This window comes from Gekko japonicus, unplaced genomic scaffold (genome assembly GCF_001447785.1).
Source record: "Gekko japonicus isolate JY-2015 unplaced genomic scaffold, Gekko_japonicus_V1.1 scaffold2711, whole genome shotgun sequence".
Classification (NCBI taxonomy): domain Eukaryota; kingdom Metazoa; phylum Chordata; class Lepidosauria; order Squamata; family Gekkonidae; genus Gekko; species Gekko japonicus.
The window spans coordinates 151,868-166,520 of record NW_015166503.1 but is presented as its reverse complement, the minus strand read 5'-3'; the positions used below and the strand labels follow the sequence as shown (position 1 = coordinate 166,520).

The following is a 14,653-nucleotide window of genomic DNA, read 5'->3' as shown; positions in this document are numbered from 1 at the left end:
TGGCCCTCGTCTTCTCCCTCTGAACGTGTGTGTGTGTGTGTTTCTGTGTGTGACTACCTGACTACCTGTGAAGTTCAAGAATCCCAGTAAAAATTCCCAACAAGGTCTCTTTCCTTTTCTATAAAAATAGATTTTTAAAAATCTTTTTAAATTTTTTTTCTGTTCCGTTTCCTACTTCACCTTTTCCATGTATCCCCTTTTTTCACTGCTTTGTTAGGTCACCAATTTTATGTCGGAAGAGAGAAAGGAAGAGCCCCTCCCAGCTCCCGCCCCTTCCCTTTTCTGACCTACTGAGAAGCGAAAGAGCCCAATTTGGAGTGGGGGGGGGGTCGGCTGCCTCCTGCTGCTCCCTCTCCCCAAAGGCCCCAGGCGAGTGGTCCTGCCAACCCTTCAGTCGAAAGCCAGCCAGCCAGCTCGGCTCAGGAGAGAAGGCCAAACCCAGCACTTCCCCGGCCCACCGCCTCCCTTTCAAACAGGGAGCGTGTCCCCAGTTCCGATCCCAAAAGGAATGTGGCTGCTCTAAGCCTGCCTAAAAGCCATTAGGATGGACGAGCGGACTCCACTGAAAGCCCCCAGCATCTCTGCCCGAGACACCCGGGGTGATGGGCCATGCCCTCCTGGGAACCCAAAGCGTTCACGGAAACAAGCAAATTAACAGGCACGATTTGCTGACTCGCAGGGACACCGTGTGCTCCCAAAGTGGTGCTGAGATTCCCCGCGGGAACAAAGCTCCTTCCAGAACTCTCAGGCAGGGTCCACATTCCGGACATGCACAGGATTGGGACTGGCCTTATTTCCCAGAAGCACTGGCATCGAGGGCCGGGCCAAGTGGTGGGATTAGCGACAACGACCGCTAACCCTCCGGATGACTCAAGGAGGATATCGGAGGCCTCGCCTCGGCGAGGGCAAAGGTGGCGGCCTGGACCATTTAAGCGCCGCTCCCGAGGCCGAGGGAGAAGAGCAGGGATGCCTTCCTTTCTTGGGTTTGTGGACCCACAACGGCCTGACACTTGGGCGGGGGGGGGGTCTGTTACACCTGGCAAAGAGTGGCTTTTATCCTCCAGTGCCCCACCAAATGAGCGACATGGGGGTGGGGGGTGAGAATCCATCGGGTGAAACAAGAATGGACAGAATTGGGAATGGTTTCTGTTTGGCCTTGAGCGGGGGGGTTCTAGGAAAGCGTAGGATGGGGGGGCGTGGGGGGGTCCTCAAGCTTTAGAAACAGAGAGAGAGAAAGAGAGAGAGAGAGATGATGTCGTACTTATTTGGAGTGGACGCGCCTCCCCCGCGTGTTACCAGAGCAGGGTCGGACCATCACAGAGTGGCTGACGGTTTGCTGTGTCCGTGCTCCCCCCGTGGGGCTGTCGGGCACAGGGGAGGAGGAGGGGGAGAGCCTCCCGCTCCCCAGAGAAGATCACGGTGTCTGGCGGTTGAATATTCGGCAACATTGAGTCAATGAATATTTCCATCCGGTCGCGGAGTCGGGGAAGAGGGCTGTTCCCGGCGCGCGGGCCGCTCCTTCCTCCCCTCCCCCCGCTCGCTCACGCCTTGTGTTGCTTACTGGTCTTGAAGGACACCTGGAGGATCCGGTCGCCCAGTCGGTAGCCGTTCAGGCTGGCGATGGCCATGGCGGCTTCGTCGTAGTTGGTCATGGTGACGAAGCCAAAGCCCTTGCACTTGTTGGTGGTGAAGTCGCGGATCACTTTGACGTTGGTGACGGCCCCGAAAGGCCCAAAGAGCTGCCACAGGACACTCTCGTCGGCCTCGGGGGAGAGGTTGTACACAAAGATGCACCAGCCCGCGCTGGAGGCCCCCGTCAGGTTGACACCCGCCAGGCTGGTCATGCTGTCGATCGTGATGGGAGAGAACCTGGAGATCAAGGAGAGAGGACTACTTTGGGTGTAAGGCTGGCATTCCACCAGCACCGCCTCACTGGGCGATGGAGCGGTCTGGGGAGGCACAGTCTACCCACAGGGAAAGGCCTCTGGGGGAGGCACCGCCCGTCCACCTGTCTATATCTCACCTCCCACAGGCAACAAGGGAAGGGTGCTAGTCGCCCAGAAAGCTTGCAGTGGGACCGTGCCCATCTGTGGAAGACAGCACAAAAGCCACTGACGAGAGATAACCAATCTATGAAATGCGTAATAATAATTCAATAGTGCAAAAATAGAATTACATAACAATATTGGCCAACGTGTAACCAAGATACAGAAGGAAGAATAATAATGGAAAGAAGAATAAAGTCCCAAGCATTTTACTGTGTCTCACTCCAGTAGCGTTGTAATATCAAAGTCCAATTTGACGTGCAATTCACCATGGAGTGGACATAGGGCTCTAAACTGGCTTTGTATGTGCTTTCTAGTGAGATTGGGTCCCCTTATAGCCTATCGCTTTTGAATAAGAACAACTCGAAACATGGCAGCCGGCAGCCAGACTACGCGTCATGAAATGTCCACTCCATGGTGAATTGGGCTTTATTCTTCTTTCCATTATTATTCTTCCTTCTTTTATTCTTCTTTCCATTATTATTCTTCCTTCTGTATCTTGGTTACACCTTGGCCAATATTGTTCTGTAATTCTATTTTTGCACTACTGAATTATTATTGCACATTTCATATATTGGTTCTCTCTGGTCAGTGGCTTTTGTGCTTTGTCCCTGCCCTTGTACCCTGGCTCCCCTTCTTTTTCGGTTGCATCCGAGGAAGACAGCAGCGGCTCATGGGCCCTGAGGCCGACCCCAGCAGCAGCCCCGTCCCCGTCGTGTTCCCACATCTCGCTAGCCAACCTTCCTGGAGACGGGCTGACCCCTCGGCCTGCCCTCCGGCTTCAGAGACCCCGTCGGGCCGTGGGCTTCACGGCACTTCTGGCTAAACCTTCTCAGGCGCAAAGTGTGTGTGTGTGGGGGGGGGCTCGGGGGGCTCATCCGGGGCTGCCTGCTCTCTGGGACCTGAAAAAGCTCATGAGGCAAGAGCAGAAACGTCGCGTGGGATTTGGTGTGCTGTGAAAACCCCCGTTTCCAAACTGAAGAGAGCACCACCAGACAGTTGAGAACTTTCAGTGGTAGCAAACGACACCCTAGGAAATGGGCCAGCTGAGGGTTGGGGGGGGGCTGTTTCTCAAGCAAATCCAGAGGCGAGGTGCGGGCCGACCCACGCCTCTCTCCCCTGTCCAATTCTGCGAGTGCCCATGGCCCTCTCATCCCTCCCGTCTCATGCTATCCCAGGTGCGTGGAAAACGTCACACTCTTTGATAACCTGAAGCTTTGCACTCATTTCCACAAGTCGCTCTGTATCCGGTGTGTGTGTGTGTGGGGGGGATTGTTTGTCTCTGCCTCAAGAACGGGCCCGTAGCCACAGTGGGGGCATCTCGGGGCTAGGCCCCCTGACTCCCCATCTAGCCCAGGGTGTCACGGCCTTCTCCCCTGGATTAAATTGATCAGCCAGTGCCCCCCTAAGAAATTTAAATGCCCCCCTGACTTTAAAAAATCCTGGCTACGGGCCTGCTCAAGAATGTAGGAAACCTTCACCCTGCTGGCTATCCTCCTGCAACCTGGCCGACGGAGTGGCGGCAGCCGCGCTCCCTGTGACTGTTCAGACAACCTGCTCCCCTCAGGCCAGGCCAGGCCAGGCGTGGCAGAGTGGGGGGAGTGAGCCTCCTCTGACACCCCGTCTGTCACGCAAAGGGGACAGTTTGCCGCCTCGATCAACGGCTTCCCAGTCGAGGCACACGGAAGACTGTTGACCTCGCAACTACTCCACACCGCTGGTAAGCAAAGGGGCACATTTCACCGGGGGACACCCCCCCCATGATTTTGTTCTGGAGCACCCGCGGCATGGCTTCGCAGGATTGGTGCCGGCGTGGCAGACTGCCTGAGGCACCGTTGCGGGGAGGGAGGGGAGCCAAAGCAGTCCTTGGTCCGTGCGTGCGGGAAGCCTCCTCTCCTTCCCACGGGGGAATGCCGGTGTCCCCCCCCCCCGGGTTTGTGCCCCCCCAGCTTCTCTTTGGATCCCCCCACCAATTATCTCCTGGCCGGGGCCGACTCGAGCAGCCAGCCCGGGCGCGGCCTCACACCAGGCTCTGCCCTCTCCTGCTATCTACGCGGCCGCCCAGACCAACGGTGCCCTCTCGGAGGCTTTCTGAGAGAACTGCGGAGCTGTAGTTAATGGTCAGGGGGCCTCCTCGGTCGTCTGTCCCCCCCCCCCCGCCCCAAAGCAGCAGAGCGTCAAATGAAACCAAGAAGCACCAAACAGACGGATGACAAAGAGCAGAAGCAGGAGGCACAGCCAGACAAGGAAGCCCCTCGCCCCCCCCCCGCCGGGCCCAAGGCGGGAGGCGGGGGCAGGAAAGGGGAGCCCGTCTCCCCGAGACACGCAAGCCCCTATGTTGCAGACCCCCCCCCCAGCAGTTCTGTCATGGAGGCCCTTCCTTTTACACTTCCCACGCTTCCTGGGGGCGGGGAAGCGACTCGGAGACAGACAGGTAGTCCGGGGGGGGGCGCATAACTGAACCAGGCAGCCAAAAAAATCAAGGTGCTGGTGTGGTGTGGCGGAAGGGCTCGGGTGGCCCGCCTCAGGGGACACTCTCCCTGCCCTCCACATCATGAACCCCCCCCAGCATCCTTTTCCTACAAAGAGCCGTGCGGCTGCTGAGGCCGAGGGAGGGGCCCTTGCCTTTTGACACGCCAGCCTTGCGCTGCGGACTGAGGTGGGGAGGGGAGCGGGTGGGGGGAGCTCGGGATGGCTATTTACCTCTTGACGCCGTAGGCCATGTTTAGCAAATTGTCGAGCCTGTGGGAGGAAGAGGAAGATGAGGAGAGGCCAATGTTAGTAGACGATCTCGTTAACAGAAAGGCCCTGCGAGGTCCTCTGGTGGGGGGATGGGCGGGGGGGGGTAGAGCGGCCGCCATGGGGCCACTGCGAGGAGGAGGAGCAGCACAGGCCGCCGCCGGGGGGGGGGAAGGGGCGCAAAGGTGCCTTGCTTTAAAAAAAATGCCAAAAACTAATAGCAACGGGAAAGATGCCCCGGCACCAGCTATTTTTAACCTGTTTCTGCACATTGGGGAGGTGTGGGGAGTGGGCAGGCAGGAGCAGCACAGCCAGCCGCCGGGGGGGGGAAGGGGCGCAAAGGTGCCTTGCTTTAAAAAAAATGCCAAAAACTAATAGCAACGGGAAAGATGCCCCGGCACCAGCTATTTTTAACCTGTTTCTGCACATTGGGGAGGTGTGGGGAGTGGGCAGGCAGGTGTTAAGGGCCATGGGGGCGATGATTCCAGCACAGCGAGGAGGCTGGCGATAAGCATCCTTTAGGAAAACACACACCTGCCGCAGTACACAGCAAAGATCTTTTGCAGGTCGAACTCGCCACCATGGTGTGGCATTGCCGTTGTCTTCCCTCCGCGGGAGGGCAAGCTCAGCTTTCCTGCAGCAACCCTCTCTGCCCACGGTTTGTTCTAAAAACCTGCGTGGGTGACCTCCGGCCCCAGAAGTTCAAGCATCTCTGCTTAGGGTTTTTTTTTAAATTTTATTTTAAAAACAAGTTCCTGGCCCTCAGGATTGTTGGCAAAACCTAAACCCTCCCAAATTTCTGCTCCAGCCTCCAGTGGCCAAATCCTCCGCTGCGGTCTTCGTGCTCATGAGCTAGTCTCCACTGCCCACCCCGGACAGAGCTTGGCTTTGCCCAAGAGTTACAGCTCTCCAAAGAAGTTTGCACAACAGGGCAACGTTCTGTAAAGAAACCCGCAAACTGTGCAGTGGGGTAACCTGTGCACATAGCAGGAAATGCACCCAATGCGTATAATGTAGCCCTGCTGAGTTCAGAGGTTACCACTGAGATACTTGGGAGCCTCTGGCCAGTTTGCGTGTCCACGTGTGAGCGAAATACACTTTTATCAATTAGCCGCAACAGTTTTCAGACCCAAGTATGTGTCCACAGCCTGCTTTTTATAGCTTTGTTGCAAAGGCATGTTAAATGAACCACGCATACACACATGCACACACAAGGAAACTATCTTCGTATGTGTATGGCTTTTACACGTGTGTTCACATGACTGCACACTACGCAGATGCTGTCCTGTTCTAACAATAGCTACGTTGAGGGCAGACTCTGCCAGGAATGCTTTTGCCTTCCAAGGGGAGTGCCCTCAAAGTACTAATCAGCCGGGAGAACGGGAAGAAAACAGTATGCTGGCCATTGAATCGGACTTGGGACACCATCCAAGGGAAAAACCAGATTACCAAAAGGCACACAGTAGGTCACGCTCAGCATCTTCTGGCCTTCAGAAATGCAAAACTTCTTCAGCATAAGGGAAGGGCAGCTGCCGAGGAATATCTGTAGATGCCCTGAGTCAGGGGTCATTTCGAGCCGGAACGGGCAGGAATGGCGTTCCGGGAGTAACAAGTAAACTCCTCCCCCCCCCTTTCCTTTTGCCTCACCTCCGAGCGGGGTGGGGGGAGGGAGAGAGAGGGAATCCAGGGCTTCTTCTGCCTGACAGAGGGGCCAGCAGACCAGCCCCTCTAACAGGCAGAAGCGCCTGGGATCCATCCCTTCCCCCCTCCTCTCCCATTGCCTCACCTCCATGCGGGGCGAAGGGAAGGGGGGAAGAAGGGAACCCAGTAGAAGCTTCTGCATGAGAGCAGGGCCAGAAACATCTGAAAGACGCGTGCCACCTCTGCGGAGCGACTCCAAAGACTGAGGGGGGTTGCGCCACGGTGGCAGCACGCTCCCTTCGTTGAAGGGAAGGCAATTTGCCATCCCTTCAATGATGAAAGCCTGCCACCACCACCACCCGCAACTGGGGAGGATCGTTATACCCTATGGAGACAGTCCCCGATCTGGTCCGGATCTTCCTCAGCTAAGAATGTTTGCTCATGAAGATGCTTTTGGCTGACAAGATCAAACTATTTTAGCGATTCGAACATGACTGAATGCCTAACAACAACAACAACAACGTTTTTAATTTCAGAGTTTTTGTAGAAGCAACTGTCTTGTTTGTTTATGGATCCAACTATCCACAAATTTGGCCATGTCAAGAATCAAATAGATTTATTATGATTGATTTATGCTTTGATTTTGTCAGCCAAAAACATCTCCATGAGAAAACATTGTTAGCTGTGGAAGATGCGAACCAGTAGGGAAGTACCTAGCCAGCGGCCGTCCATCATCGATGGCAGTTGAAAAGACACTGGGTCAACCCTCGCCCATAACAGAAGCAGCACCTGTAGCTACAGGGAAGGAATTCTCTCAGTGGCCCTTGTTTGTCAACCACAGCAGTATTTCCAGCCTTCAAGCATTTGTTTCTGTCAGGAAATGTAGGGGGAGAGAGCATGTCAGGCCTGACAGCAGCCACTGGACAACTTGACACCATGAAACCTGCATAACTCGTGCAGGCCCAGCGGCTTGCTACTGCTCAGCAGCCACTGCCCCATGAAGTGTTGTGTAGTGGTCAGTGTTCCAGACAAGGATTTGGGAGACCCAGGTTGGAATCTGAATTGGAAAATACCTGGAGATTTTTGGGGTGGAGCCTTCTGACACACTTCTGGTGATGTCAGGGGGTGTGGGATATGCACATGAGTTATGCGAATGAGCTCCTGCACCTCCTTTTCTACGAAATGACCCCTGCCCTGAGTTAGCAGGCCTGGTCTGGGTCAACTCATTGTGTGTGGGGGAGCTTGAGAGGACATTCCTGCCCCTGGTGAGAGAACCTGGCTGAGGGGGAGGGGTTGCCGGCCAGCCTCCTCTGAGCCTGTGACTCTCCGGATTCCAAACCTAAACTCTTCCTCAAGGGTCAGGAGAAGACGCCCGGCCTCCACACGTGCTCCTGTCCTCACAGATCACAGCAAACACGGGGAGACGAAGGCCCACAGAGAAGTGGCAGACATTGCCAAGTGCTCTGCTCGTGGACTCAAGGGAGAATCCCGCTGCCCATGGAGAGAAACATTCAGCCAGGTGGGGAACTTTCCACAGAGCTTTCTGGGGGGGGGGGGGAGTTCTCGAACCTCCCAGGAAGTTATTTGTTCGCCAGCAGAGAAGGCAAAAAAGGCCACCATCTGAAACGATCTACACTAGTTGGCCGAGAAGAAAGTTGGGAGTCCGGTGGCACCTTGAAGACCACCACGGCGACCCGCCTGAATCCTCCACTCGTGGCTGCAGCAGGTTCCACGGGAGGCTGCCTTTCGAGACGAGCTAGGGACTTCGGCGGGTGCCAATCGCGGGGCCCCGTCTGCCGGCAAGGATCGGCCCCTGGGCTCCTGCTGCTCCCACGCGGAGGTTCCTAGTCCAAGAATTGCCCGCCAGATTCGGGGCTAGTTCAAAGTCTACGGTTTACACCTTTCGAGCCAAATGCACGCCTGGGACCCACACGCAGGGAGGACCGCCCCCGCCGCCTGTTCCCCGGGCGCCAGCTTCATTTCCCCAGCGGGGCCTCTGTCTGGAGCACTAGGCTGGGCTGCGGCTTTTGCGGAGGCCACCACCGCCCTCACGGAACAGCCTCCTGGAAGAGGGCGGGGCAAAGCCCGAGAGCTGAGCCACTGAGCACTTGAGAGCCTTGGCGAAAAGAAAAGAAAATGCTTCTTGGCTCCTATAGCGTTGCTCTATTTTCATGTGCTTTCAATGGACTTGAAATGTATAGTACACGGTTATCTGGCTGTTTCCCACCGTGGTTCCTGACAGTGCAGGAGAGATACAGAGCAGAAATACGGAGCACGAAAGTGCTGGTTTTGGAGGGGCGTTCAGGGAGGCTCCGTGTGAGATGTGGCCGCGCTGGGGGCAGAGCACACGAGGGCTCCTAACCGCACAACTCTCACACAGCCATGACCTCCAGAGGCAAAGGAGTGCTCCAGCAGGCTCCTCTGGGGAAAGGAAGGCTAAATGCCCCTTAAGCCCCCCGAGCTGGCAATAAAGGAGAGGGGCTGCCCCCCCCCCCCGGCCTCCTCCTGGCACACCCCAGTGCCCAAGCTGCCCTTCCCAGTTCCCCAGGCCTCCCCGGCTCTTGCCAACCTCCCTCTTGCCTGATGGAGCCTCCGGCCGTCCCCTCCTCACACGATCGACACTGGAGAAGACAGGAAGGCCGCCCCCTCCCACCACAACCCCGGGCCCCCCACAGTTGGCTGGGGAGCAGGCTGCGTGGGTGTGAGCGGCCCCCGCGCGTGGGGAGGACGGCCAGCCACCAAGGATGGGGGTACGAAGCAGTCTGCGGGAAGCATGTGCTACACAACGGGGAGCCACACAATGGTCGTTTCAGAAAGAAGCAGCGGGCCGTTTCACACGTGACATTTCCCAGCAGCGGCGCAGAGAGGAGGCCGTGCAAACTCGTGTACAGCTTTGCACACAAAACCCACGTGTGTCTGGTTTACCACAAGTACGTGAGGATTGAGAAGCCACAATCGGCCGCCGGGAAAGAGAGCTGTGTGCTGCTTTGCCACGCAGTGGTGCGTGTGAGAGGGTTTCCCCCTGCAGCTGTCCAGGGCCACGTGGGGAAAATGTCACATGTGACGCAGCCCTGGCACATACACATGGAAAAACATGACATGGCACATACTGGGTACTGAACGTTTGCTGCAGACCTAGACTCCCGGGCGGCCCCCAGGCCCCCAGAAACAAACTGGATGGAAGACACCGTAGCTGTTCCGTTCGGTTCCCGTCTGGCTTCAGCACTGCTGCCTGGCGTCGGCACGAGTCCAGCCTAGACCCGCCTCCTTCGAGCGACCTTCGGGATCTGTCCCTGAGCACACGATGCACAGGTCCCTGCAGGGACCACGCTGGGATCCGCAGATGCCCGGAACGAGGCTTAGGGAGAGGCCCCACTGCGCCCGTAGAGTCAACCCCAAAGCGGCGGCCTCACGGGGGCGCTCAGGACTCGGACCCCTGGCTCCTGAACACGCCCGACACTGTGGGCCGGCCTCACCGGCAAGGGTGATGGCTCTGTAACCCCTCGCACCAGGTGGGAGTCTGCCACAGAGGGGCAGATTTGGAGGGGTGGAGCCTGGGGAGGGCGGGGTTTGGGGAGGGGAGGGTCCACAGCGGGGAACCATGTTACGGAGTCCACCCTCTACAGGAGCCATTTTCTCCAGTGGAACTGACCTGCCTGGTCTGGAGAGCTATTCTAATAGCAGCGGGAGGGCCCCCACGGCTGGACCTCCTGAGGGCACCTGGTGTTTCTGACCCCTGTGTGACACAGAGTGTTGGACTGGAGGGGCCACTGGCCTGGTCCAACATGGGCTTCTCTCTTCTGTTCTCATGAGATCTCCTGGTGCCACCTGGAGTTTGGCAACCCTAGGCCCATGCCAATCTATTCTCCAGTTCAACGGGGAAGTGACACACACACCCCTGCACACACACGGACACACTCCCTGAATACTGGATGAACCCACTTCTGGTGCTGAAACCAGGTGGGGGGAATGGTGCAGGGGGCGTGCTGGGCTGCCTCCCCCTGGGACCTGCGGGCAGAACCGAGCCGCCTGGCCTCCTACTCCCCTCCCCGCTGGCAACAGAAGTCTTCCGCCAAGCGCTGACTTTCCCACGAGGCAAGGGCTGCATGAGTGGACTCTCCCTTGCGAGGACCGGTCTGTTCCAACTCAGCGTTCCAGCATAGGAGGGGGCCCTTCTCACCGGAAGCCTGCCTGCCTGCCTGCCTCCCACAACTCAGCACGAGAAACGCATTGGTGGCCAGCGGGTGGTACCACTGGTGCTGCCCTGTGCTCTGGCCGCCGCTCCAGGAGGAGGGGAAGGGGCCCAGATCTGGGACAAGGAGCCCCCACCCACCCACCCCAGCAGGGTCCTCGGGCAAACGTAACGCCTGCCGGATGTTGCAAGACGAGGTTCTGGGACCTTCACGGCCTATCCTCCCGCCCCCCCGACCCCGTGGGCGCCAGACCGGACAGACACGGGCCCCACCTTGGGCCGTGGCCCTCTGGGTCCTGCGCCCCCCCCCGAGCAGATGGGGGGGCCTCCTTCGGTGGGGGGGGAGGGGACGGCGTCTCACCTGAAGCGCTGGGTCTGGTGGTGCAGGGGCCCGGTGTACCGCCGGGCGGTGGTCTGGTAGAGGTGGGTGAGCAGCGCCTGGCCCGTCTTCTGGCTGGGGTTGTTGGCAAACTTGACGGTGATGGGCTCGCTGGCGCCCAGCGGCTTCTGCCCGTTCAGGCCCTTGATGGCCTCCTCGGCCTCTATCCTCTTGTCGAAGCGGATGAAGCCCACCCCTCTGGAGACGCCTGCGGGAGGAGAGGGACCCCTGCACAGTCCGGGGAAGGAGGAGCCGGGCGGCCGGGGGACCGGGCACAGTCCGCCTGCCACGGGAGCAGACCTGGCCCACGGGGGGGGGGGGGGCGCCTGTCCAGGGTGGAAGCCCCGTGAAGACTCCCCCCCCATCTTCAGAGCCACCCCCTGGCCTCGGGTTCATCGCATCATCGGCGAGGGGCACACGCGAGGGAGCAAGCCGACAGCACGGCTGCGCACTGAGGACGCAACGGGCAGCGGGAGGAACCCCCGAGGCAGGGGCCGGGGGCTCAGCAGAGATGCGGTGCCAGAGGGACGTGGTACCCCGGAGCCAGATGCCTCTACAGAGGAGCCCCTTCGTCCCAGATACTTGGGGGGGGGGGCACACTCGAATGAAGACTGGCACTCGCTCTTACTTCAGCAGCTGTAGGGTCATGGCCCTGGTATTCCAAAGCCGGCCGCTCCTAGGAGTAGAGGCGGGACTGGAACCCAGCTCCCTAGCTGCGCGGCCACATCATCCACAAGGCTGGGGGGGGCAGCCCTCCCGTCGGGTCCCCACTGCAGAGAGGCCGGGCAGCAGACCTCTGCGGCGAGGGGTGGCCTTGAGCCCTGCCGGAGCCCCAACAGGTAGAGACGGAGCGTTACGGGAACCTGCCTCACTTCTGCCTCTGAAGACTTGAGGGGGAGGGCACCCTTCCATTCAACCCTCTGCCGTTGGAGGGCTATTCCCCCCCCGCCCAGGCTTAAAAATAGTTGGTAATAGCAACGTCCCGAAGAGTGTTGTTTATTTAATTTTTGATTATTTTTTTAATCCCACCCCTCCCCCAGAATGGGGGCCTCAGGGCAGCTCACAGCAGAGCAATACAGGAATAATAATAAAACTGTGGCTTCAATGCAATCCAGTTAAAAACTCAGCACATGACAGACGTGATGCTTTTGGCACAAACACCGAGCAGCACTGAGGACCAGTCCGGGGGCACCTTTCAGACCAACAAAGTCCACCAAAACTACATTAGTGGAATGCCTGGTGGAGTTGCTCCGTCTTACGTGCCCTGCGGAACGCGAGTAGGTCCCGCGGGGCACGCATTGAGGGGCCACCGCAGCAAAGGCCTTCCACAGCTGTAGTGACCTTCTAACCATCTGTTGCGGCAATGGACTAACATCCCACCTTTCCTGTGTGTGTGTTTTTTTTAAGTTGGTCTCTAGTTCTTTTGGCTTTAGAGTTATAAAGAGACATGCGCGGCCAGTACCTTTCCCCGTACATCTCTGCCACCAAAAGAGCTAGAGATTTACATTTTTTTAAAAAAAGCTGTGAAACACCACATTGTTGCAACAGACTCTTATCATGCTATAGCACTACAGCAACCTGCGAATTACCTCTTTTTTTTTTTAAAGAAAAGCCTGGAAAAAGCCCTCCGGCGGGAGGGGAAAATGTCACCTGTGGGTGCTGAGGTAGGAAAATGGCGTCAAAGTGAGAGAGACGTGCAAAAACCTGCACCTTCCAGTCTCCGTGGCACGCAAAGGGCGCCTTGATGGCCACCCTTCCCAAAAGATCGTATCTGGCCCGGTCTGGGAAAGACTGCCACTCCACTCCCAGAGGAGCCTGTCGGGGGGTCGAGACAGCCAACGTGCCAGGGGGCCTCCGCCTTCGGAGGCAAGTCGGAGAGGCCTCTTGGTAGCACCACCCTTTCCCTGGACTCCATCCCCACACCTGTTGGCCGGACACACACTTTGGCCACTAAAACCATCCCTTTTTGACCGGCAGCATTTGGCTGCAAGAGAACCGAGCTCACTGATAATGGGGCCGGTCACTGGGGAAAGATGGGCCCAGCATTAGGAGGCTTATTTGATTAAAATGGTCCCGCTCCGCCTTTTTGACCTCATGGCAGCCGACAACCCGGCATATAAAACTGACAGGACCTAGAAAAAGGAGAAAAGCAGGGAAAGGAGAAGCGTCTAAGAACACAAGAAGAGCCCTGCTGGATCGGACCAATGGTCCATCTAGTCCAGCATTCTGTCTCACTGGCTGGCCCCTGTGTGAGACGGGATACTGGACTAGATGGACCATTGGTCTGATCCAGGCAGGGCTCTTCTGGTGTTCTTAATTCTGTTTCTCCTTTTTCTAGGTCCTGTCAGTTCTTTACCCGTCATTTTAAAGGGCGAGTTGTCGGCTGCCGTGAGGTCAAAAAGGTGGAGTAGAACCATTTTAATCAAGTAAGCCTCCAAAGGCTGGGCCCATCTTCCTCCAATGGCCAGCCCTGTTAACCATGAACTTGGTTCGCCCACGCCTGGCATTAGGAGGCTTCTTTGATTAAAATGTTTCTACTCCACCTTTCAACCTTATGCAGTACTGTGCTACAGGAGGGGGTGGCAGCTACAAGCATGGACGGCTTCAAGAGGGAATTGGATAAACATATGGAGCAGAGGTCCATCAGTGGCTATTAGCCACAAGGTATAGACAGGGACTCTGGGACAAGGGATGCTCTGTCTTCTTGGGGTCAGGGGCAAGAATGGGAGGGCTTCTCGTGTCCTGGCCCCACTGCTGGACCTCCTGATGGCCCCTGGTATTTCTGGCCACTGTGTGACACAGAGTGTTGGACTGGATGGGCCATTGGCCTGATCCAACATGGGCTCCTCTGATGTTCTTGTGTTCTTAGTGCTGGATCGCCCTCTTGCTGATCATTACCTGTGACCTGGTCGACGAGGATGCGGGATGTGATTATGCGCCCGTACTGCGAGAAGAGCTGCTCCATCTCTTTCTGGCTCATGGTCTTAGGTAGGCCACTGACGTAGAGGTTGGCGTCGCGGATGGAGGCCGAGCTGGGCCGGGCGTAAGACACCTGGAGGGGGGGGGATGGAGGAGAGGGCCTTTTATTTCCCCAAACCGTGCTTCTGGTGCATTCCCAATGTGGACGGAACCTGGGTCAAAACTGTGGCCTTCCAGGAGGAGGAGGACGAGGGGGAGGCAAGGCACGGAAGGCAGAGGTTTTTCTCCAGGCTTCCCGACTTCCTCATTTTCTTTCTTTTCTTTTTTAAACTCACAAAAACCCTTTTATTTATGCTTAGACTCAAACATATCAACAAACTTGCCTAAACCATTTTATTTCTTGCAGCATTCTCTGCCAAAAAAGGAGAATGCAAGTCAATAGCTTTTACTTTATACAAACTTAATGCTTCCCCTTTAAAGGTCTGTAATAAAGAGCTAGATCTAGAACACAGACAGGTGTTTTTACGTCGTCGTAAGCCAGATGTGCACACTATTTAAAACTGCTAAAATAGGGTCAACTTCATGCTTTCACCTGGTGTCTTTAATCAGGGTTATTATTTTAGCAATTAATTGGTCACAGTTACATGGCTTTCAACGATCACATACACCAATAAGGATTAATTTTCAGGGATAAAAAGCTTTAAACAGAAGATATCAGATACTGAATTAGTGTCATCC

General features: G+C 56.8%; 1 protein-coding gene across 3 annotated transcripts in view; it reads right to left on the bottom strand.

Moving 5' to 3' along the window:
• Positions 1 to 1,541: 1,541 nt before the first annotated feature.
• The window catches only part of ELAVL3 (ELAV like neuron-specific RNA binding protein 3), a 32,266-nt gene continuing 19,154 nt past the window's right edge, over positions 1,542 to 14,653 (bottom strand). Inside the window, exons 3-6 of one of the 3 annotated variants that reach the window (XM_015412229.1) lie at positions 13,895 to 14,048; positions 10,979 to 11,204; positions 4,749 to 4,787; positions 1,542 to 1,869 (exon numbers count right to left, since the gene is read on the bottom strand). In XM_015412229.1, coding sequence (XP_015267715.1) covers positions 1,542 to 1,869; positions 4,749 to 4,787; positions 10,979 to 11,204; positions 13,895 to 14,048 — 747 coding nt within the window. Of the gene's footprint in view, positions 1,891 to 4,748; positions 4,788 to 10,978; positions 11,205 to 13,894; positions 14,049 to 14,653 lie in introns of all 3 variants that reach the window. The other 2 variants (XM_015412228.1, XM_015412230.1) reach the window with 2 other exon arrangements.